Genomic DNA, 26,940 nt, shown 5'->3' on the forward strand with positions numbered 1-26,940 from the left:
TAATCAGCTGCATTATTTTCTGTATTTTTAATCCATCTATTATAGTTGGCTATAAACATGTAAATATCGCCTTCAAAGTCTTCTCGCAATAACCTCATAATATACAACATTTGTAAAATTGTAAATTTTGACTATTTCCATGACATTTTGGCTTCTTGTTGTGTAACAATATTTGTACACATTCATAAAAACAATCAGACAGACAGGTCATGTCATGACATTAGCCTTCATTATTAAGGATGTAGTAGAGGCTTTTTTCTTTGAAAATATCAAATTTACTTTTTTTATAAAGAATATATAAAGCATGTATTCAACTAGAAAAAACAATTGTAGCAATGGTTTAAGAGGGTAATACATTTTTAGTAAATCTGAGATACAGTGTGTGTTTTTTGCAATTTTTCACGCATAAGAAAACATCGGTATTTGGGTTTAGTCTAGAGAGTTGATCTCGACTCCAACCTTCTCCACGACTGTGATTTTTGGCATAGGTATTCTCTGATAGATGCTAATGAAATTTGGCAAAGAAAGTTTGTCTACCACTTTGACTTTAGAAAATACGACACAACTCTCCCCTTTGTGAACACTGACACAGGGTATCATATTTCAAAGCAACGTTGACGATGTTTTAAAAAAGTGTTATGAGGTCAAAATCTAGGTCACTCAACAGTAGACTATTAAACTAGGAAATTGAATTCAAACCTTTTATAGTATCTCTAAGTACCGCGAACATCATTTCTGTGGACTTATTTCGATTTCTTCAAAGATAACACCTCTCTATTTGCACAGTGATCACATTTTTTTGTTGGAATATTTATTTATTTATATTATTTGAAAAAGAAGCTTTCTAAAAATATATAACTTGATGGGATTCAAAGAATATGTTACTGCAAAAATGTACAATGCAATTGCAATAACAATAACCTCTACTACATCCTTAAGTAATTTTTGTGATAGTACTCACTTCTTGAAAGTGATGTTTCTGGTCTGGGGGGTATCACTGGTGGTCCACCATTGATTTCAAGGCTATGAAAAAAAATAAGGAATTAGTGGATTATTGTGATTAATTCTAATATTGTGAAATTCTAATCACAATAGCAATGATTGACATTGAAACATCAAGAGATGAATCAGATTACAAATACAATTCATAGACGACAAAAGAAGAATATCGTGCTACTTGCATTGCTGTATCAATATAAGATTGTTGCTGCATGAACATCTAAATTAATTACAGGACGTCACTGACCTTTGTGATGGCAGGCCAATACACTTTTGTCTTCGAAACTCCTCGGTAAAATCAATACATATTTTAGAATCCTTGCCGAGATTATCCATGAGTAATTGATACAACTGAGGTTCAGCTCGACACGCCATCAGCATCAATCGATGAGCTGTACGATTGAACGAGATATAGCCTAATGCCACTGCAGCCGCTGCTTGCACGGTCTCATTGTCACATTTCAAATGTTCCATTAGGACTTCCACTGCTCCGACTGTCACCATTGCATCTGTTATACCAGCTCTGGTATGGGCTAAGCTGGATAACAATCTCCCTGGAAAAAGAAGATTGATTAGAAGAAAGAGCAAATGAGTAAACATAACTCTTTGATGTAAATTTATTAGGTCAAAATTGTTTCTCTAATTTAAAAAACCTACATAGTTATAGAAAAGTTTGAAATTGAAGTTGATATTCAGCATATGTTAATTGCAAGATTTTTGTAATAAACAAGTTTTTATAGGTTTGGTATAACTTTTCATATAATATTTGTGATTATTAATTACTACAAATTACTTTCTATATGGAAGATGATTCTCATGAAAAAAAGTAAAAAAATGTTTACGAAAATCAAAATATGGCATTAATAGTGAATTTTATTTATATTTCCTTTCATAAATTTGAAACTAGATTGTCACCAATATGTATTCATGCAACAACTTTAAAGAAGGCACCTGTTTAATTTTTCACTTGTAGTCTCTGATACAGTCATGAATAAATTTTGTATACAGCACTTTACCTGACAGAATGATTGTATTTTCATCACCAGATTGTAAGAGCATTACCAATCTAGTCACACCTTCAGCTGATAGCGTTACTTGGTCTCTGTCAACGATAACTCTGGCTAGTACGACGATCTGAACAGAAAACAAAATTACATGTAACTGGATACTTTCAGACTATTTTCCTAAATAGAATGAACTTAATTAGGCTTGAATTTTAATGTTGAGTCATGCCCTGCAGCTAACTTGGAATAAGTAAACAAGGTCAGAGGTAAGCTGGGGATCAGTAAAATTAGTACGGTTAAAGAGATAAATCAGTGATAGATCACAGGTTAGATGTAGATCAAAAAACACTGGAAAGTCGGCAGTTACTCTGATGGTAAACATGGAAGTTTAGCTGGGAATAAGTAAATGAGGTCAGAAGTCAGTAAACTTTATGGAAGGTCAGCTAGGATACATGGTGGTAGCAAGTTCAGAGAGAAATAAACAATGTGACATCTCAGAGGTCTGTAAAGAATGGGTTAAAATGATGGCAGCCTAGGTCAGGTTAGATCAGGTCAGATAGAAAAAAAGTAAATATACTAGCAGTTAAAGTTTAGCTTGGACTGGTATAAACATAGTGGCAGTTCAGGGGTACTAGGGGTCAGCTGGGACTGGTATAAACATAGTGGCAGTTCAGGGGTCAGCTGGGACTGGTATAAACATGATGGCAGTTCAGAGGTCAGCTGGGACAAGCATGAACATGGTGGCAGTTCAGGGGTCAGCTGGGACTGGTATAAACATAGTGGCAGTTCAGGGGTCAGCTGGAACCAGTATAAACATAGTGGCAGTTCAGGGGTCAGCTGGGACTGGTATAAACATAGTGGCAGTTCAGGGGTCAGCTGGGACTGGTATAAACATAGTGGCAGTTCAGGGGTCAGCTGGGACCAGTATAAACATAGTGGCAGTTCAGGGGTTAGCTGGGACTGGTATAAACATAGTGGTAGTTCAGGGATCTGCTGGGACCGGTATAAACATAGTGGCAGTTCAGGGGTCAGCTGCGACCAGTATAAACATGAAACATGGTGGCAGTTCAAAGGTCAGCTGGGACCAGTATAAACATAGTGGCAGTTCAGGGGTCAGCTGAGACCAGTATAAACAGTGGCAGTTCAGGAGTCAGCTGAGACCAGTATAAACATGATGGCAGTTCAGGGGTCAGCTGGGACTGGTATAAACATAGTGGCAGTTCAGGGGTCAGCTGGAACTGGTATAAACATTGTGGCAGTTCAGGGGTCCGCTGGGACCAGTATAAACATAGTGGCAGTTCAGGGGTCAGCTGGGACTGGTATAAACATAGTGGCAGTTCAGGGGTCAGCTGGGACTGGTATAAACATGATGGCAGTTCAGAGGTCAGCTGGGACAAGCATGAACATGGTGGCAGTTCAGGGGTCAGCTGGGACTGGTATAAACATAGTGGCAGTTCAGGGGTCAGCTGGAACCAGTATAAACATAGTGGCAGTTCAGGGGTCAGCTGGGACTGGTATAAACATAGTGGCAGTTCAGGGGTCAGCTGGGACTGGTATAAACATAGTGGCAGTTCAGGGGTCAGCTGGGACCAGTATAAACATAGTGGCAGTTCAGGGGTTAGCTGGGACTGGTATAAACATAGTGGCAGTTCAGGGATCAGCTGGGACCGGTATACACATAGTGGCAGTTCAGGGGTCAGCTGGGACCAGTATAAACATGAAACATGGTGGCAGTTCAAAGGTCAGCTGGGACCAGTATAAACATAGTGGCAGTTCAGGGGTCAGCTGAGACCAGTATAAACAGTGGCAGTTCAGGAGTCAGCTGAGACCAGTATAAACATGATGGCAGTTCAGGGGTCAGCTGGGACTGGTATAAACATAGTGGCAGTTCAGGGGTCAGCTGGAACTGGTATAAACATTGTGGCAGTTCAGGGGTCCGCTGGGACTGGTATAAACATAGTGGCAGTTCAGGGGTCAGCTGGGACTGGTATAAACATGATGGCAGTTCAGAGGTCAGCTGGGACAAGCATGAACATGGTGGCAGTTCAGGGGTCAGCTGGGACTGGTATAAACATAGTGGCAGTTCAGGGGTCAGCTGGGACCAGTATAAACATAGTGGCAGTTCAGGGGTCAGCTGGGACCAGTATAAACATAGTGGCAGTTCAGGGGTCAGCTGAGACCAGTATAAACATGATGGCAGTTCAGGGGTCAGCTGGGACCAGTATAAACATAGTGGCAGTTCAGGGGTCAGCTGAGACCAGTATAAACATGATGGCAGTTCAGGGGTCAGCTGGGACCAGTATAAACATAGTGGCAGTTCAGGGGTCAGCTGGGACTGGTATAAACACAGTGGCAGTTCAGGGGGTCAAGAAAGACAAGTAAAACATGTTGAATGTGATAAATATGCTCACCTGAAATGCAGCGTTAGCTTGGTAGGATTCATTTTCTGCATTAAGAAATGGTTCAAATGATGACATTCTAATACCACCTGCCTCTCGGATAGCGTACTGCTGAGTTGTGTTGTTAAATGCAAATGTTGCTAACGCTGTTCCTGCCTTCAATCTCACAATCTAGAAAAAATATTTAGAAGACGCAACATCACATGTTGATCTAAAAAGGTCATACATGTACATCCTGGTAATTTGTAATTTTGACCTCAAACAGAAATAATCTCTAATATTATACTACATGTATGCCATAATTTTTCCCTCCAAAATTTTGGTAAAATACTTTACACAATTTCATGTATTTTTCAGTAATTTCATATTAATTTTGGACCAAAAGAACAAAGTTTTTATAATCTACAGGTTTTGATCCAAATTTGTAAAAAATTATGCATGTTTTTGTGTGTGAAATGTTACGAAAGTTAACTTCAGTGTTTCAAAGAGTTTTTCAATGACTACTGCTGACAATTTTGATGGAACATAATCAAGAAATTGTAAGTCTAGAAAGTACCAGGATGTGTGACCTTATACAAGTCACGCATAAGACCTATTACAAGGTGGTACTGTCCATTTAGGGCATAAGGTTATATACAAAAAATCATCTTCTGATATCACAATTTTCAACATAGAGGTAGAAGGCAGCTTAGCAGTTTACACAAGTGCCAGCCATGCAGAAATCATTATGCAATAGCTCAATCTATACCTTACAAGTTATATCAGTCTCACCTCATCCCTTGATTTGAAAAGATCTAACAGAAAACTAAATGTAAATGACGGTTCTTCTATGAGCAGCCTTTGGTTTTCCTTATTTCCCAGTATGATACAGGCCAATGAGATAGCAACCTCCACTTTGACCATTTCATTGTCTGAAGTTACCATCAAATTGACCAGTGTTGAGATAGCATTCTCCTCTGCTATCTTCATTTGAGTGACTTTATTATTTCGATGTGCTACACCTGAAAGAAACCAGAAGATGAATAAATAATGAGAACTTTATAGCACAGTTGCTATTGTGTAAAACTAATTCAACATTGAAATTTGCTTTCACTTTTCTAGTAATGGTTCGAAACATCCATGAACATGTGATAGTTGAAGCTGATTTCATTAAACCATCTCCTAGTAGAAAAACAATGGCAACCAGTTTTCATTATGCGAATAATACTTCGATCATGTACCAGTCAGATTCCTTCATTAAATGGCTCTTTTTGATAATCATAATGAATCCCTTACAGAAATGTACGTGCACGGCAGATGCGTAATATGTGTGCATACAATCATGAATATTTATAGAATACGATTTTAAAGTTCGGTTTTTAGTTTGGCAAGATTCTCATCTAAAAGATGATGAGGTGTACGTGTTTTAAACAGCCAAAATGATGATCAATCACAAGTTTGTTCAAATCAAAAAGTTTATCCAATTTTTTTCGGACAATGCGGTACATTCTTTTACGGCAGACAATGGTGTATGTAAGATGTTAGCACATCAGCATAACGCCTCTGATAACGCTTGTATACATAGCAAACTATGGGCGAGATTCAAATTTCATTACCCATGATGCACTGGTGTAATCCCAGGGATTGCAGATCAGTGCTTTTAAAAAGCTCTTCAAGCATGCTTATATTAAACATACAAAACCAAGAGGTACATACCCACACAGAGCGTGCCAAGACTTCTAATAATAGTTAAAAGAACTCTCTGTGATGTCTTGTGTGATCTTAGTAATCTTACAAGTGGACTTATACCATTCTCTTCTTTGATTCTGTTCTGATTAATGATGTCAGTTCTACACAACGCTATCATCGCCATGCCCCCTGGAGGTAAAACAAATATATCAGATATGTCAGATTGTGGACAATGGAAGCAGTAAGCTGCACATCTGTGGTATTAAAATGTGTTCGCACTCTTGGGGAAAATTTACTGAAAGCAGAAAATTACACATATCTATTTTTAAAGAGGAAATGTGTGTGTTTTTATTTATAACTTACACATTTGTAAGTTTTAATATGAACATACTGTGAGATCAAGCATTACGGATGAAATTGAACGTAAAAACAAAAGTCATAATGGTGTCAAAACATCTAATGAGACAAATGAGAAAGTGTTTTGGGGGTATTTCCACACTTAGTAATATGCGGTACACATGATGGTAAATTTTGAAGAAAGGCATAATGTAAATCTGAATTATGTGAACTGAGACATACAAAGTTTTACGAACATAAGGTTTATCGTCTAAATACTCACCTACATATTGTAGTTTTTCAGATTTAAGCAACAACAGCATGTCTATTAACTGGTTTATACCGATTCGTTCAGCAATCATTTTCTGTTGTCTGGTTGTATGCCCAGCTAAAGCCCATAGAGTACATGCACCTTGTTCTTTCACTTCCTGCGTCCATACCTACATTATACAATTTATCAACCCATTACAGTGATAGTCAAAAACCAACGTATCTATAAACATCAGACCACTTAAAGAATACACTAGTTGAGATGGAAATATGTTTACTCCTCGTAATTGTGGGGCGGGTGTTCAAGCCTCATGTTTATTTTATACTGTAAAATGACTAATTTTCACTGGGTTTAAATTTCACTGATTTACCATTTCAGGCATATTCAGTGGGTTTTAAATTCACGGTTTCGTCATTTAGATAATGTGTTCTATGCTAAATTTTACATATTCACTGTGTTTTAATTTAGCGCATTTTTCCAGTCAGGGAAATAAGCTAAATTAAAACCCAGTGAATAATTACCCCCTTTACAGTACTGTAGAATACTTTATTTTCGCTTGGAATTTATTTTCGCTATTTTCGCTGAAGGGATGATTCCGTGAAAATAAAATCCAGCGAATATACACTTTTTCCTATATTTTACATTAATCTTGTCAAAAATCAGTGAAAATATATTCCAAGCAAAACGCCCAAAATACCTTTTCAACGAAAATTAATTCCAGCGAAAATAAAGTATTCCACAGTATTATAAAACTAATAAGACTAGTAGTTTTTGAGAAGACACAAAAAAAAACTATATTTTTAAAAATTATTTTCATACAATGACATAAAAATCGGATAGTTACTGTAAAGTACTTTATTTTTACTTAGAATTATTTTTCGCTATTTTTGCTGAAGGGGTAATTGAGTAAAAATAGAATCCAGCGAATATACCTTATTTTCTATAATTTATATTCAACTCATCAAAAATTAGCGAAAATAACCTCCATACAAACACCCAAAAAGTTTATTAGCAAAAATTAATTCCAGCTAAAATAAATTATTTTACAGTAGTAAATACCTTCAGTAGTTTAATGAGTGGTTTAGGAGCGTTGAGTTTCAAAATGGCGGCTTGACTATCAGGATTGTTCTCAGCCAATGCTTCCAATGCGCTGGCCGCTTTAACCTGCACGGTAACATTACGACATTTCAAAAGTTGCACCAGTGGCCCAACAGCTCCATGGGTCACTATTCGGTCTTGATTTTCCCGATGACCAGCACAAAGTGCAGCAAGACCAGATGCGGCCGCTGCTTGCAAGATGTCTGTTTAGTTAAAAATATCATTATTAATTAAATATGGTTGAAAGAATGAAAAAAGCATGAAAACAAATATGATAGTTTTATAGAAAACGGATATTATAAATATTGGACTATTCCCACTTTAGCCAATGTACATGGACGCATGACAAAGTAAACATTTTTAGAGTTATAGTAAACACACACAGCATGCAAAGCACAAACCAACAGTAAGGTGTGTGTTTATAGTGTTTACTATTCAATAATGTTCATTTTGCCATGTAATACATTTTAGCTTAATCACCTTGTTTCCCATTATTACATGTAATTCATAATATCTTATAACTTTTAGACACAATTACTGATTACTAACAAATCTGAGCAATATTTATACTATAATATCAATATTTTATATGGGCAGTGAAATTTGTTTTTCTGCAAATATTTGATTCACATAAGCATGCCATTTTGTTTTTTTCTTTACCCACAAGAAATGATTTTTTCACAAAAATCTGCCACCCAATCCCCTCAGTTTTCGAGAGGCAAACTACAAATAAACTTGAGAACAGGAAAGAAATCAACAATTCAGAGTGCATGCAATTAGCTATATAACGTATTTGCTCTATTAGAAGTGACTGTGCTTTATACATAAAGTCCCAGAATAAATTTGATGCATTGTGTTTCGCTTGTAAGAACCTCACTGTTGGAGTTACGCTGCTAATAGAGCAAATGCAGTATTCCCAAACCAAACACATCATTAAGTTATTACTTTTACTGTATTACTGTATTAATTTACTGTATTATTCAAAATGTAATTATTTTGTTTTATTCCTTTCAGGAGTACGATGAGGAGATTAATAAAAATAAATATTAATCAGATCCGGATGATGTCCATGACATTGGTACTATGCCCATTTATTAACCCATTTAATACTGATGTCATGCAGGAGATTTTTTGTTTAACTCCCATGTTATATGGAATACCCGGCACCATTGTTAACAATATGACATTCCAATTCTTCGATAACACATAATGAAAAATTTCAATTAGCCACAGAGAAATTGAAACCTGAAGTGAAAGTCACATCACACTGAAAGTGAAGAAATCACGGCAAATCAACTGTAAAGAAAGTTTTCAAGACAGAAATTACTGGGACACTGCTAGCAATTGGTATACCTGGATGACTGTCCGGTTCTATAAAGATGGTCCATTGGAGAAAAGAAAACATAACAAATAAACGTTATGAAATGTTATCACCAATCATTGAGATATTTTGTGTTTATGTATTAATTGGAAAATGTGTAGTTCTGGTGTTGATGCAATTTGAACAGGATTATATGGCTTAATCTTTTATTTTAGGAATTAAAGGTGTCAGCATTAGTGAAGCATGGTGTGGCTGTGATTTGGCTCCGAGTATAGCCACTACGAGTCGATGTTAGGATTGACATTTATTGAATTACGAAACGGGAAATATTGACATCGGCTTGAAACAACAAAAAATAATAATAATAATGTCAGAACCACGAGGTTCTCAAGTATCACATGACCCAAAACTAAAGTTGTGATAGGTCGGTTCTAAACCAATTACTGATCATAATGTCAGAAAGGTTAAATATGATATAATAGAAATATGCTAAAACTAAACTAAACATCAAAGCTATTGCTGCACAGAAATAATACATCAAATGGAATGATAATTATGGAAAACATTTTGATGTCTAACTAGACAATTCAACTACCGTATGAGCAAAAACACCGATTATTTGCATCTCGCCCCAACACATGGCAAATATAATGTCCATATATAAACAAGAAAGTTGATATTATAAACAAGATGTAAAGTCAGTATTGAATAAACAAACAACAAAATAATCATTGTAAGCAAGGATGTGACAAGAATTTATGTCAAACTCAGAGATGACAATATACACAATAATTTGTTGATAATGTAATGTAAGAGACACTAAAGTAGAGACTTCTTTTTTCTAGTATTTTTGCGAAAACCAATGAATAATTGGTTAAAACACGTGCTGAACCATTAGAAAGTTTTCTTTGCTATCTTCTTTTATAAAATAAATCAACACAAAAAATTATGCATAGGATGTATATCAACATAAAAACTTACGTGACTCAATGGTTAAAAACTCCACTAAAGGATCAATGCCGCCATTTTCTGCAATTAGAGTTTGGTTGCCGTCATGATTAGTACATAGAACACGGATCGCATTCACTGCATTGACCAAGACTTCCTCTAACTCAGAATCTAAAAGATAGATCATCGCTGGTATCCCATTCTGTGCAGATATCTCGGTTTGGTTATCCATCACACATGCTAAATCCGACAAGATTATTGCCGCTCTGGATTGGATATCGTCCAATGGCGAGCCGAGTAATTGGATGAGGATAGGTATAGCCTTAGCCTCTGATAAGGCAATTCTGATTTCCTGTCGTTCAGATATGTTACATATGACAGATGCAGCTAAGGATTGTAGTTCCTCGTTTTCCAATTTTAGGATATTCACTAGGGCAGGTATACCACCTAGAATTAAAAAAAAAAAAAATCACTGGTAAATTAAAATTTCAAGCAAATGAGTAACAAAACAATTTCAGTAGACACAGTTTAACAAGAATGACCATAATAGTATTAACCCTTTGACTGCCAAAGTTAATTGTTCTTCACCATTCACATAATATTGTCTATATTTCAACCAAAATTTGATTAAGGTCTTTGGCCGATAAGATATTATAAAAATTTGGTCCAAAATTATGAAAACAATCATAGAACAATATATAAAAACAGGCAAATTGGTTAAAAAAAATTTAATTTAAAAAAAAAGGGTTATAATATATTTTCTGGTTTCAAGCAAATGATAAAATTAGAACATGTTTAACTCACCTGCATCTAGGATTGACTTCCAGTGTCCTTGTCTGACTGTTGATAATATTTCTAAAGATCTGACAGAGCTGTCTATCTTCTTCAAATCATTTGATGCCATCATAGCTAAGGGCAAAGAACCACAAATAAATCGTCAGCACTGTAATGTACAATTCACATCAAATATATGTAGCTCCATATTTGAAAAGACTCTCCAGTTGCTGGCCTTCTTAAATCAAAGCCCACCAAAATCATAAAAATATATCCAAACATTTGTTGTTGTTACAAAATTAATACACGGTCGAATATTTTGATTTGTTTCAGTGAGGGGTCGCAAATAAAGAAATATTTCTGGTCAATGTTTTTTTTTTTTCAGGGCACGAATTTTGCAGGATTATCAAATCATTATTGTACAGCGGCAAAGTAAGCGAAAAACAATAAGATCGACCCACACTATTTGATCGTGAGCATGCTGACCAGCAATATATTAATTTTTTTATATAGAACAATAAACTCATTTTGAATATATCAATGAGAAATTTCTACCCGTAGTATTAACACTCATAGTAGAACTTTAGGTCATACAGGAGTTAATTTTCACCATAGAATGAAGATTTTAATTAAAACTCCAATTAAAAATGTTTTAACCACTATGATTTGTTTAATGCATGTGATCTAATCAAGTACTGTGTACACTACATACATAAACAGTAAATTAATAAGATACTTACTGACAAGTGTATGCCATACTTGGACATCGGGATGATCCCATTCAATAAAATATTCCAAAACATTAGTGTGGAATCTCAAAGCTGCTAAATGAACCATATTATTTCCCTCCATATCACGTTTCTTTATAATCACACCCAAGTGAATCAAAGTCTTGACGCAGTCTAATGCACCGCTACTCGCCGCGAGTAAGAGCGGAGTTTGCCGCAAACTAAATTACGTTTGAGTAAAGATATATGTAAAGGTTATTAATTAAAAATAAATACTTTGTTAGAATGAGTCAATCGGTATATGGAGGTTCAGTCTGTAAACTCTGAAAACAGAGTGCCATGTACGGTTAGTCAGCGTGATTATCAACAAGTTTCCATTCATTTGCATATATCAACATAAGAAAACGAAAAATAACTGAATCAACATTTTTTTTTTTAATTTTAATACAAACCTTAAAATTTAATCTATAAAAATAGGAATACGTGCAATTATTTTCAGGGGTCGAAAGGATATAATGGAATATTGGGAAAATATCTTGCCAAGGGTTTTATGGAACTTTAATATATACAAGTGTCAACTTTAGTGAGAAGCACACCAACACACAGCTCTTTGAATTTCAGAGTAAACAGTGTTCACTGTCATTATAAAACTTTGGCACACTTTTAAAGTGAAATAAGCAGACAGAAGTTAAGAAGTAATAGTATAAGTTTCATAAGGAGAAATGTGATTAATAAAAAAAAAAGAATTATTCATATTAGTAACTGTTAACTCATCAGTAGTGCTACTGGTTAACTACTATACTTGGAAATTGTGACAATTATGGTGACGATGCTTTGCTGATACAGTGCATGATTGTAATGTACTATGATACGAATCAGTGGTAATAAACCATTACCAAAAAACTGTGCTGAAAATTATACTTAAAAATACACTCAAAGCATAATTTTAAGTACACTTAAATAATACTTCGGCTTCAGTTACTTATAAAAAAAAAAAAAAAATTTAAAAATTATATGATATACTCAAAAAAAGTATGCTCCAAATTATTTGCTTTATTCACGCTTATGAAGCTGTTGATTTATATGCGCATCTATTGGACATGCGCTTGTACAGCAAAAACTATTTTTTGTATTTTTTAATGTTTACAATTACGGTACAGTAAATATATTTTTTAATTTAAAAATACAGTGAATTTTTGGTAAGGAAATGTGCATTGTGATGTGCTTTTGCAAGTCATAACTTAAGTTCCGTATGATGGTTGTAAGTTACACCCAAATTGCTTTACCCTTTTATATACACATTAAGAAATATTAACGATGATGAGGAATCTGACTTTAACATTACCGTGAATAAATTACTAATTTTGCAATTACAATTCATAATCCTCTTTTTTCCTTTAAAATCTACTATATTAAAATCTGGATAGATCTGGATCACCAATATATGGTTAAGAGGATTTTAATAAGCTGATAATGCTTTGGATTATAGATCAAGCAAGGCAAAGCTTATCTATAGAAAAGTTGAAAGCTTATAGTGGCTATAGAATTCTGCATACTAACCACTTTCACCACGGAACGCAGAGAATCAAGTATGGCTGCAGGGCAAGGAGTCTAGCAAAGCGGATGCAACAATGTGCTATTGCAAGCTAAAGGAATGAGGATTTTTAAATGTTGACAAAGCTTTACATTAAGTGTTCCACTGTAACTTTCAGTTTGTATTGTATAGTGATGTATGTTGTATACGTTATTTACTTGAACATGCAATTAACAAATGTTTCAGGGAGGGGGGGGGGTATTTAAACAGAAAAAAACACATTTACATTAATCATTAGAATTCATTTTTCAAATATTTATATTATAATATCACCCCAGGCAATTAATAATTATTAAGTTTAACACAAAAAACCATCTTCCATCATGCACTGTTCACATTTCAGTTTGTTTTTTTCACAATTAACAACTTCAACATAGCAAGAATTATTGGGATGATATAATTTTGATTTAATTGTCTCTACTAGATATTGATTTTCAGCAAGTCAGTCAAAGATTTATAAGTCTAGGGTAAGCAAGGTTGTGATATGCAATGAAGCTCATACAAGAATTGAAGAATTTATGTTAGTTGTGATATGATCACAAAACACCAACATTTCTAGAATTCCAAATGCAAATTAGTGAGTCTGTGAAATAAGAACTAGTTTGTGTTTGTTCTCAGGTGATTTAAATAATGTCCCTGCATATACGAAAAGCAATTTCTGTTTATGCTATCAAACATTACGAAGCACCCATTCCACTCTCTGACTATGGTTGCTTTCCGATCGCGAGAATTCGCTACTCATGAGGTCTTCATTGCATATCACCATATATGGATATCAAATTTGCATACCTAAGTCTTATAAATCTTTGATCACTATTTATTTACATGCAAAATATACTCCAAAATGCAGTATTCTTTGCAATTTGGTTTTTTAGGGGTGATTTTATTTTATTTTACAAATAACAAGTCATTTTATTTTTTATTTAGGGAACTGATCATTACCACCAAGCCGGTTTCCTGTGAGTCTCCTGCGGCATGCGTTGCTTTACCGTACCGGTCGTTGCTTTACCGTACCGGCCGCTGCTTTACCGTACCGGCCGTTGCTTTACCGTACCGGCCGCTGCTTTACCGTACCCGAAGGTCATTAGCCGTACCGGCAAGGCCGTTACCGTACTGGCAGGAGGCAATTCACACTTCTGACAAGTTAATTTATGCATTGATTTTCCGGTTTACAGGTAAAATGCCGACCTGTTTAAATTTCAGTTTTATGCACAGGATCGCCAGAGAAAGCAGAACTGTAGAATTAATTTGAGTAGAATTTGTTTAGTTTGTAGTTATAGTCTGTTTATAAATCATTTTGTTCATGTTTGCTATACGGTAGCTTTCGAGGTCAAATACACCACCAGGGCAATTTGTTGCGTCTTTTTATTTGTCAGAGATTAAACTTTACCATTATTATTGCATAATATTTACATTCAAGTTGCGCGTGATAATGCTACACATGATTTTTGTGAGACCATGGAGCTCCCAGTACGTCCAAGTGAACTGTTGGATATGACTACAGACGGAACTGCGTCTTTATTTTATACGATTTTTTTTTTAAATCGGGATCAGTGCTCCCAAATCAACTGAGCCGACAAAGTGGATTACAAAAATAACAGTTCCATGAAAGTGGCTATATTTGTGTATGATGAATCCTGAGTCGGTAGTTTTGGCATGTAACCTAATGGTTTTGGTTATTGTTACAAATGCACAGTGCAGACGTAATTTTGTTTTCATTTTTTCACTTTATCTGGCGCCAGTGCACGTGTGCTTGGATGTTTTTTTATTCAGTGATTGGGCTAAATATTTGACGACGTTGCCAACGTATTCAACATACGAAAATAGCATGTGTGTGCGTGTGCGCGAATGATAGATGCAGACGAGATTTCTCGTCGCAACGCGTTTTATTAGTTTATTTCCAACGCGAGTGGTCGGCGCCTTTGATTGCGTTTAGTTTGTTCTTTCATTCGCAAAATCTATCGCTGGCACCGTTTATTTTGTTATGTCTCACAACTGAATGTCCAAGCTGACTTTGTATTGGCTGTAATTATTTTTTTTTTTTTGTAAAACAAAAAAAAGTCCCGACCTTTCCAGTCTAAAACGTATTCTGCCCCAAACCAAACAGCCCTTTTCAGGGCCAATCACATGTTCCAAAAAGAGATGTACCGGCACACTTGCACACTCTGTTTTGTTATAATAAAGTTACATTGGGGATTGTTGGAAGGGATGTGTAAATATGTTTGGTCAATTCCATAAGCAAAATCACAAAATGAGGTCGAAAAGCAATGGAAAAATGTTGAACTAGAGCAAGGTCAAATTCCGTTTTACGCACTTGAATTTTATCTGGACTACGTGCACGCGTTGCGCGTGTTATTGTCGACAAAGTATCAAAACAGATTTTCGAACGCCCAAGCCCGAATTTAAATACATGTGAGCTCGGCCAAGCGAGTCACGCTGACAGATTATGCAAGTATCATCGAATTCATGCGACAGGTTGAGACGTTTTATTCAACGTTGTGGGTAAGCTACGATTTAGGACTGTCGTTTTATAGCGTTACAGGCGATCATGAATATGTGAATAACACACATATATTGAAAAAAAACACATGCGAAGAATTTCAGAAAGACTTTTTTATTTAATTTATTTATTTATTTGTATTTCGACGGTTGCCCGACTTTCTTTCCACTGTGTGAGCTACTGACAAATATAAACAAATAATTAAACCACCGAGTCCTCTAGTCGACTGGGACGTAACACTCTGTTGTACAAGTCCTAAAAAAAAATTCTTATTGTTTGCAAAATGCCCAATTAATTCATGCATGACTCACGGTTACCGGCAGGGCGCCGATCAGTTACCGGGGCTTTGTTTACCATGCATTCATTAATCGAAGGTGATAAATAGTCGGTATTGGTCCTATCAGTACGGTAATTGTCCAGCCGGTACAGTAAAGCACCGGCCGGTACGGTAACGCAACGGTCGGTACGGTAACGCAACGGTCGGTACGGTAACGCAACGGTCGGTACGGTAAAGCAACGACCGGTACGGTAAACCGAGTCAAACTCACAGGAAACCGGCTGGGTGGTAATGATCAGTTCCCTTACTGTGATAAATTGTTTCATGTCACATTTCAATTACCATAAACTAAAAAATTAAAAATGTGTCACTCGCTCGAATATTTCTCAATTGGTAAGGTAATAAAATCTTGCTGCTAGAAATGTTCGTTATTTCACAATTTGGGAAGGTTTGCGAGGACAAAATTTTGTGAAAGTCACTGCGACTACTCGTCTTAAAGACTTCAATGAAATGTTTGCTGCAACAATATTTCAGTAAAGTCACTGTGACTTCCTGTCTCAACACATTTCCTGTTGGCATCGTTTTTTTTTCCCATTCATTTCGGCTATCTGCAGGCAATGTGTTGAGAACCCAAGTGAAGTCTTCACTACTACAGTATTTCATGACTTTCATTGTTTTGCCAAAATTTGTCTTGCAAAAATCAAAAAATGATATTGACAAGTTGCTATGCCAGATGAAGTCACACACATCATCACGTGTACCAAAATTACCCAACCACCTGTGATACACAGTACATACTGATTCATCGTCTCCAATTCCATCTGGTCCTGCCATTTACGCACAAAGTGACGAACCACTGGTGCATGATCGAAAAAAGCCGCATGATGTATAGCTGCCCAACCGTCTTGGTCAGTTAGATACATGTCAGCCTTGTTCCCAATCAGGCACACAGCGGCATCCAGAGATCCGCACCGAGCAGCGAGGTGAATTGGAGTTGGACCTGTCAATTACAAGATAACAAGTACTGTATTAGTAGTAATTTAAAATTGACAATATCCCAGTGCCTACTACATTGTTATTGCCGAATGCTGGTGGATCTACAGCCTAGCAATAAATCTTTGTATTTTTGGTAATTGCACATCATGTTTTTTTAAAGTTTGTGTCAGAATTTTAAAAAACAAATTCACATAAATTTCAAAATAGAATCCAAATATTTTTAACATAATTTTATTCAATTTGGAAAACAAATTAACCAGAAATATTTGTCTGGACCTTCTTCCAATCTTCCAGTTTCTACTAATTAAGACTGATGATACAAGTGAATGTGACCATATTTAATTTTTATTCCATTTGTGAAGCAACAAGGAACACTCAGACTTGTAAATTCTGAAAAGCACCAATTTGATACGACTATAATGTGCAAACTAAAATAATATAGTGTTTGTGTTAGTAAATACATCATTCTAAGCTACACCATGTTATGCTCACACAAACTATAACACTGTTAATTAAATTAATTCTCCTTCAAAAAGATGATCCATTATTTTACCACTGCCATCAAAACTTTACCATTGAACAATTCTAAGTAAGTTTAAAATCTGTGATATTCATAACACTGCCAATGATACTGAAATCTCTATTTTGAAATTCCAGAATGTGTGTATTTGTATATATCGGTACATATTTGGAAAAATAAAAGAACATCCCAACAATTGTACACTTCTATTCAGAATACAAACTGGTTGTGATGATCAGTTTAATTAAACCCTTTGAGTGTCCGACATCAACTTTTGTCAAAAACCTGCAATTTTATCCATTTTTTTCAAAAATTTGTGATTGAGATGTATAGACAACATAAAATTATGTTTATTTTTTCTAAAATTATTAAAAACGTCCAGAATTGAAATATATAGCAAAAATATTTGGGTCGAAAAAATTATACGATTCAAACACCAAAGTCAGCATTCATAAAATAATTCTGCATTATTATTTTTTTTTAAATTTCAATCAAAAAAAATTTATTGATAAATGCATAAATCTGTGCGACTAAATGATGGTAGAAAAAATATGCCATTCAAATGGGCAGCTAAAAGAATGGCGGCCATCGTACTACATATCACTTGATTTACATTTTATTTATGTGAACGTTTGTGGCACGATGAGCACCGACTTCAGACTGCATGTGTATTCCGATTGAACACATCCATGTTGCACTTGAGCACGTGGATGGTTTCACCTTTATACCCAGCATGCAACAGTGGCAATAAACCACATTACCCATCTGGTGATGATGTGGCATGCAACATGCAAGTGAAAAAGTAAAAAAGCAACAATGTCTTCTTACCTATAGATATTTCTAGAAGAATGCATGCAAAAATTGATAAGATGTTAAAAATTAATTACGAAATACATTTATGCGAAGATGAAAGCATGAAAAATAACAGCAAAAATTGGGATAAAAATGCAAAAAGTACATGAAAACACCTTTTATTTATCTCCAAGCATGTTAAACCATTACCCCCTCTCTCAGCTTGTAAAGTGCATCACTGCAGTCAACCACTTAAATCGTTACTGATACAGTGCAATTTTGCCAAACATGTTAGTGAGCCACCCAAACAATACAGCATACCTCTCAGCTATCATTCCAATCATATCCCCCAAATTTGCCATTCCAATAATGCCATATACTGTGCACATAACACTGCCAATCAGATAGATCCAAATCACTTCATTCATTTATAAACCAAGTATCAAACCAAGTATCAAACCAAGTATCAAACCAAGTATCAAACCAAGTATCAAACCAAGTATCAAACCAAGTATCAAACCAAGTATCAAACCAAGTATCAAACCAAGTATCAAAACAAGTATCAAACCAAGTATCAAACCAAAACCAAGTATCAAACCAAGTATCAAACCAAGTATCAAACCAAGTATCAAACCAAAACCAAGTATCAAACCAAGTATCAAACCAAGTATCAAACCAAGTATCAAACCAAGTATCAAACCAAGTATCAAACCAAGTATCAAACCAAGTATCAAACCAAGTATCAAACCAAGTATCAAACCAAGTATCAAACCAAGTATCAAACCAAGTATCAAACCAAGTATCAAACCAAGTATCAAACCAAGTATCAAAACAAGTATCAAAACAAGTATCAAAACAAGTATCAAACCAAGTATCAAACCAAGTATCAAACCAAAACCAAGTATCAAACCAAGTATCAAACCAAGTATCAAACCAAGTATCAAACCAAGTATCAAACCAAGTATCAAACCAAGTATCAAACCAAAACCAAGTATCAAACCAAGTATCAAACCAAGTATCAAACCAAGTATCAAACCAAGTATCAAACCAAGTATCAAACCAAGTATCAAACCAAAACCAAGTATCAAACCAAGTATCAAACCAAGTATCAAACCAAGTATCAAACCAAGTATCAAACCAAGTATCAAACCAAGTATCAAACCAAGTATCAAACCAAGTATCAAACCAAGTATCAAACCAAGTATCAAACCAAGTATCAAACCAAGCCAATACGACCAAGCCAATACGACTATATTCACATTACAACCACTCAGCTGGACAATACAACTATATATATACACCTCACTACCACCATGCCAAAACAAACATATCTACCTCAAAACCACCAAGCAATTACAAAAATATTCACCTCACAACTACCAAGCCAATATAAACTTAATCCACCTTACAATCACCAACCTTATACAAATACCTTGCAACCATTGAGCCAATACAAAATATCCACCTCACAGCCATCAAACAATACAAAAATATACATCTCACAATCACCAAGCCAATACAAAAATGTCCACCTCATAACCATCAAACCAATACAAAAATATCCACCTCACAACAACCAATACAAAAATATCCACCTCACAACCACCAATACAAAAATATCCACCTCACAACCACCAAGCCAATACAAAAATATCCACCTCACAACCACCAAGCCAATACAAAAATATCCACCTCACAACCACCAAGCCAATACAAAAATATCCACCTCACAACCACCAAGCCAATACAAAAATATCCACCTCACAACCACCAAGCCAATACAAAAATATCCACTTAACAATCACCAAGCCAATACAAAAATATCCACCTCACAATCACCAAGCCAATACAAAAATATCCAGCTCACAATCACCAAGCCAATACAAAAATATACACCTCACAATCACCAAGCCAATACAAAAATATCAACCTCATAATCACCAAGCCAATACAAAAATATCCACCTCACAATCACCAAGCCAATACAAAAATATCCAGCTCACAACCACCAAGCCAATACAAAAATATCCACCTCACAACCACCAAGCCAATTCAAAAATATCCACCTCACAACCACCAATACAAAAATATCCACCTCACAACCACCAAGCCAATACAAAAATATCCACCCCACAACCACCAAGCCAATACAAAAATATCCACCTCACAACCACCAAGCCAATACAAAAATATCCACCTCACAACCACCAAGCCAATACAAAAATATCCACCTCACAACCACCAAGCCAATACAAAAATATCCACCTCACAACCACCAAGCCAATTCAAAAATATCCACCTCACAACCACCAATACAAAAATATCCACCTCACAACCACCAAGCCAATACAAAAATATCCACCTCACAACCACCAAGCCAATACAAAAATATCCACCTCACAACCACCAAGCCAATACAAATATATTCACTCACAACCACCAAGTCAATAAAAACATATCCACCTTATGATCACCAAGCCAATACAAATATATCCACCTCACAACCACCAAGTCAATAAAAACATATCCACCTTATGATCACCAAACCAATACAAATATATCCACCTCACAACCACCAAGTCAATAAAAACATATCCACCTTACAATCCCAATACAACAATAATGTCCTTTATACCTGTAGAAGAAATGTTATTATTTCTTCTTGTGTTAATATCTTGTCCCTGTATTGCCAATAATGATATAATCTGTGGCCGGTTTTGCATGGCTGCATGATGCATCAACGACAATCCATTTTCATCCTGTTTACTGAGACGAGAACCTGGTGTCTTGCGTACAAGAGTCTGAAGCATAGAAACTAGTCCCCTTGTAGCGCATATCTTCAACCCGGCTTGCAGATTCTGCAATAAAAAAATCAATTGTTGCAAACTTAAAAACATGGTTAATGTCTCAAGAGCAGGTAATTACCAGTTGCTTCTCAGTCCAGTGTCCTATTACCTATTTACAATACAACTGGCACAAGCCTGAAAGCATATGATTGTTATAGTCTGGTATTTGTACCATTCCAAATAACAATAATACATATCTGGCCCTCTGATCTAAACTTACTGCTTTTTTAAGTAGCATTTCTACTTGACTGGGTCTCCTCGTGTTTGTTTGAAATATATTAATTTTAAAGTTTTGACAATGTTTACCAAATGTCGAGAGTAAATACTGCTATTTACATACCTTGAATTTAATAGCCTTCTTGACCCCATATCGCTTCTTAAATTGTTCGTGCATATGATTCTCAGTGAGCGGTAGTCTCTTCGGTTTCAGTTCCTTAATTTGTTCATAGAATGCGTGTATCCACCATGGTTTCTGTGGTGTCATGGGATAGTAAGTTTCAAATTCCATCGCAAGTACATAGTACCTATAAACAATTATATTAAGACAGACAGATAATGAACGATGTAATCAGAAATGATGAATCTCCCAAAAAGCCCTCATTAGTATCAGTTATAATCTAGGCTTAAAGGGTGATGGTCATTGCACTGTGCATGTGCGACATAGGTGTTGATTAACATTAATTTCCCATAATTCAAGGCACTCTTCTCATGAAAATCACAAGTAAGAGTTTTGACCTTGGTGCGAAGTGAGTTAATTACCGCCGTCGACCTATTCCATTCCTTCTAATCAACAAAGAAATTATCTGATTATAGCTTGGTAACGTCTCAGTTTGTACTCGTTGGCATGCGCTACAGTCAAAGCCACCATGTTTGTTCATATGAGACCCATATATCGTGCTGTCACGTTTCCCATCTAGTGTGTGAAGAGCAAACATCGATTCTATGCAAACGACTGAACGAACTTTTTGATATAAACACTTGAATGAATAGTAAACAAAAAGCACTGGAAATAGTAGTTAAAGCTGCTTTTATTTGTGACCTTCGCAATGTTATCCTCGTACACTGGTCGACTGCAATGTTGTGTACCTGGTGGCGTGCGCCGGTTGACACCTATTTGCTACCATTATTTTTATATATGAATCACCCCTAAAGTAAAAGCCTCAATAGCATCATGCCAATCTTAACCAACCATGTACACATCATTTCATAACCATGGTAAATATTTGATTTTACTGTGATAAAACACATTTGAACGTACGTTATTTTATTATAAGCAAACGAATCCAGTCGTTGAGCAAACTGGCAAATGACTCCACCCCTGGCATACACCGGTTTTCCTGGCCTTTGTATTACTCCTCGCATAGGGCTTTTTTGCTACTAGCAAATGATACATTTTACCACTCGCATATGCCGTTATTACCACTAGCATATGGCATATTTTGATACTTGTGACTCGCAACTTGGTACTCGCATATGGCACTTTTTCTAGGTCGTACATACCTGCATAGAAACATGCAAATCTGTAATGTATGCATGCACTACTAATAGTACTAATACAGTACTGGTACTAATATTTTCTTTGCCATTAGTCATTCTAATATTTTGATTGACTCGCATCTAATTTGTTACTTAAATTCTATGACCCCTAGATTCTTTTCATTTTTTCAAATTATAATAGTTTTGCAAGAGAAATAGTTTCGTAACTTTTGAAAGTCAATAAAATTTGTCACAGCACTTTTCACAAGATTTTGTCCTTGCAAATTAAATTAAATCACAAAAATTTCTAGCAGCAAAAATTAATAAATGATTGAAAAAAAGAAGAGTTCATCATCTCACCTTTGTCCGTTGAACTCTCTGACAGGTATCGGAAAACTGTCTTGATATGGAGCGTTAGGATCCGTTATCTTTGCCACATGACTCAGAGCCTGCGACTGCAGTTCATCAAATGTGTCTATTATTTCTTGTGATGGACTATTGATAGGTGAGGGTTCACAATCAAACGAAATACCGCCGTGTAAATGAAAATATCGAGTTGGACTGAATTCAAAGTTTTGACACTTGAAGTCTTTGCCTTTTATTAAAGGAGGCAATTCTCGCTCTGTTTTGCATTCGTCAGCTAGAAAAGCAAATCAACAAAAGTTTGTTAGAATAAGAATATGAGAAAGGAACAGCCACAATGCAATCACTGTAATAATAAATTATGAGCAATAAAATGGATATCATAAATATACCATATTCAAATCTGTCAATATTTTAAGTATGAAAAACAGCCTCACTCCTGATTAAACTGGAGTAAACCGGTTTATGGTAATTGGCTTCCATTCAAAAATATGATCACATCTCCTTGAGTTTTACAATATAATTTTATTTTATACATGAAAAAAATACATGTATGTGACACTTTTGAAAGAAATAATTATTATAAATTGTTCACCCCTAAAGCAACCTAAAGCACATGGAAGAGAAAGTTTTGCAATTTAGTACATCACAAATCCTGAATGTAATTTATTCAGATTGGGGTTACAGTACCATTTAAAGCGCGGCGCAGCGCGTGCTCAAATTTCATGTAAATAAACAATGTATTTTACACGCGTTGTATACGTCCCATATCGAACAGGACGCGGCACGACGACTACCGCCCTTTAAGATGACAATGAGCAAAACAGCACAGAATGGACAACAGCGCCCTCAACCAGACTCAGGAAATTTGATCATTAGAGCTACTTTCCACAGAATCAAATTGATAGTTGCTGCTCAAGAAAGCTGAGAGGGAAACTTTTAATATTGGTTGCCTCAAAGCAGGTGTTGTTACTAAGATATAAATTAGTATTAATATCATGTCGATCACAGAACATTAAAGCACGGTAGTCGTCGCGCTGCGCATGTGCGAGATATACAAATGTATGGGTCTCATATAAACAAATATGGCGACTTTGACTGTTGCGCAGATCAACGAGTATGAACTGAGACGTTTCCAAGATTTAATTAGATAATTTTCATGTTATTCAAAGGTATCAAGGAGTCACCGGTGGTAATCAGTGCATATCACGCCAAGGTCAAACCTCATACTTGTGATTTCCATTTGAAGAGCGCATTGGATTGTGGGAAAATCAATGTTTATCAACACAAATGTCACACAGGCACATCGCAACGACTACCGCACTTTAAACCACCAACAATTTTTAAAGTATTTTAAAGCCCATAATATAATTGGTATTCACTGTGTATAAAAACATAGCAGTAGAAAAATTTATTTTCACCGTGAAATCAATCAAAGGGCAATTAAATTAAGTGTATAAGTACCGGGTACATTCCACAGTTCGACAAAAGACATTAGATTTGATTAGAGTTATAGCCATGCTAGAGTTTATGTGACAGTGAACAATCCCACTTAGGGGATATATCTCCCAGGCGTTAAATTATAAAGCAAACTAATAAAACGGTTACCATGATTAAAGTAAACACCACTGCCAATAGAAAGGTATACAAGTGAGTATAAAAAATAAACTATGAAACTATGAGAATAAATTATATTGTAATTCCTGTACTTTAATATACACATGCAAATACTCTAAATGAATTAATTATTCACTGGGTTTTTGCTATTTTTGCTGATAGCTATAATCTGCTAAATTAAATCTACGTGAGTGAATTAACAGTAATATCAGGAAAGTGACTTTTATCCCTCACCTATACATGAGTGATAAAGATCAAAGCCATTATTGTCTGACAAAATCATTTTTTTTCAATGTGGTCACAAACAAATTTAAGAATATATTTTGGTTTTGTTTTGAAAATATCCTGTTTTTGTAGCCTTTGACCAATGTTCTCCCAGGAAAGTAGTAGAGTAGTATCTAATTTGCATAACAACAGAATATGTCAATTAACCCAATTGTATTTATTGACGTGCTAAATTGGTTCACTTAAAATCCAAAATAAAGGGATAGGGATCCCTATTCTATAATACCTGGGGGAGGATGCATCAGGTTTTTATTAGTATAACTTGCAAATGCTGTAACTTTCGGTTTTGATTTTGAATGTTTCACAATACCATAGTCATGTAATGCCAGGAGGGTACAAACCTAGTCACTATCACAATAGAATTCTATTCCCAGCACTAATAAGCATGACAAACAATATTTTATTTTAAGAAGAACCATGGAACTATAAACCCCAGGAAGAACAACGAAACTAAGAGGATTAAAAAAACCTTTGTCTTAGTTTATCTTACAGTGCTTTCGCTTTTGTTTCCACAACATTAGTCATACTCCATGTTAGTTGCCGCCGATACGCCCGTATCAACCGCTTTGCTGGAAATGGAAAACTTTAAAAAAAAATTTCATAACTGCGCAGTAAAATATTTCGTTCACTACGCATGCGCAAACAAGTCGGTCACCTTCAGTGTACCGGAAATCATGCAACGGGTCGGAGTTTTAGCGAGTTTTCATAATTTTCAATGACGTTTTTAGATTACTTCTTGTTTTTTTCAACCCTCGAAAAAATAAGGTTGCGAAAGTTTGTGAAACATGGGGTTTGGTATGCTGTTTGTTGTCGAGATATCCCGACTTATTCCGTGTTTCCCTTCGATCGCCAGAAGTGGCAATGTGTTTTTTTTTCCCGTTGAATGTCGCTCATTTATCAGTGTTTTTGTCTTGGCACCATTGTTTTTTATGCTATAACCGAAACAACTCGATCACGTGATCTCCCGAAGTCACCCGATTGACTCCGAAAATGACCGATAGTTGGAGATAAACGTTCATTTGCGTAAATCGGCTTATTATTTAATGCGACGAAATAAACAGTCAAAATAAACATTCAACATCGCGGCAACTATCATAGTTCAAAGGAAACAAAGTGGTTGTTCTTCCTGGGGTTTATAGTTCCATGGAAGAACTCAATAATAACAGTTGTCTATTTTGCTATCCATACGATATCCATATTCTTATTCCTGGTCTATACATTACCAGGTGTGTGTTGTGAGAGAGATGTGGAAAAAATATGAGAGACAGAAAGTAAGACAAAGCCACATCAGCCAAAAGTGGCACTTAAATTTTGTCTGAAATGAAGGGGCTATAATTACTGGAGTATAGAAATCATTCATACAGGTAACATGTAGTTGTTTTGTGTGTGAGATACTGTGGTATCTATAACTAAACCAAGAATATAACTACTGGAGTACAGAATTCATTCTGACAGGTTACATGTAGTTTTTTTGTGGTATCTATAAGTGAATCAAGAATTGTATATATTATCATTAACTGACTTAAACATTGTTTGATGCAAATTTGATTTGACCATCAGTATAATACTGTAAAATACTTTATTTTAGCTGGAATTTATTTTTGCTGAAAAGATTGTTTGCGTGTTTTGTATGGAATTTATTATATAAGGTAAAATATAAGAAAAAAAAGGTATATTCGCTGGATTTTATTTTCACTGCATCATTCCTTCAGCAGAAAAATTAATTCCAAGCAAAAGATATTTTAGATTAATTGATAAAAATCAAAATGAAGCTGAACTTGACATCACACTACAGAACCCAATTTGAATGTGACAGTGCATTTATATGCATGTGAGAAGACGGGGACACAGACTTAGAAGTGTCAACTCTGTAATTCTTGCAGTAGAACAAATGCATAATATTATTTAACCTTCTCACCACCAGTATCCTTTTTTCATCACAAAATAACCCCGTTTATAGTCTGCACTTTCTGTCAGAAGATTGGAACAAAAAAAGCCCAAATTGTTTGCGTAAAAACTGAAAATTGACTCAAATTGTGTCTGTTCGCTCCAAAATTTGGGTTCATTTCCAGAAATATTGAAGAATATAGGAATACAGTACAGAAAAATTTGGTTGAGAAAGTCTGGT

At 35.4% G+C, this 26,940-nt stretch overlaps 1 protein-coding gene across 2 annotated transcripts in view; it reads right to left on the reverse strand.

The window, feature by feature from the left end:
• The window catches only part of LOC102808969 (ankyrin and armadillo repeat-containing protein-like), a 43,538-nt gene that overhangs the window by 2,133 nt on the left and 14,465 nt on the right, over nt 1-26,940 (reverse strand). Inside the window, exons 4-19 of one of the 2 annotated variants that reach the window (XM_085501176.1) lie at nt 22,908-23,187; nt 21,412-21,595; nt 20,861-21,083; nt 16,716-16,917; nt 11,559-11,767; nt 10,849-10,953; nt 10,078-10,491; nt 9,129-9,146; nt 7,737-7,978; nt 6,690-6,846; nt 6,098-6,259; nt 5,174-5,403; nt 4,415-4,573; nt 2,016-2,133; nt 1,247-1,553; nt 962-1,023 (exon numbers count right to left, since the gene is read on the reverse strand). In XM_085501176.1, coding sequence (XP_085357302.1) covers nt 962-1,023; nt 1,247-1,553; nt 2,016-2,133; nt 4,415-4,573; nt 5,174-5,403; nt 6,098-6,259; nt 6,690-6,846; nt 7,737-7,978; nt 9,129-9,146; nt 10,078-10,491; nt 10,849-10,953; nt 11,559-11,767; nt 16,716-16,917; nt 20,861-21,083; nt 21,412-21,595; nt 22,908-23,187 — 3,072 coding nt within the window. The remainder of the gene's footprint in view (nt 1-961; nt 1,024-1,246; nt 1,554-2,015; nt 2,134-4,414; nt 4,574-5,173; nt 5,404-6,097; nt 6,260-6,689; nt 6,847-7,736; nt 7,979-9,128; nt 9,147-10,077; nt 10,492-10,848; nt 10,954-11,558; nt 11,768-16,715; nt 16,918-20,860; nt 21,084-21,411; nt 21,596-22,907; nt 23,188-26,940) is intronic. The other variant, XM_085501177.1, reaches the window with a different exon arrangement.

Source organism: Saccoglossus kowalevskii, chromosome 7 (genome assembly GCF_978046115.1).
Source record: "Saccoglossus kowalevskii chromosome 7, keSacKowa6.1, whole genome shotgun sequence".
NCBI classification, from domain to species: domain Eukaryota; kingdom Metazoa; phylum Hemichordata; class Enteropneusta; family Harrimaniidae; genus Saccoglossus; species Saccoglossus kowalevskii.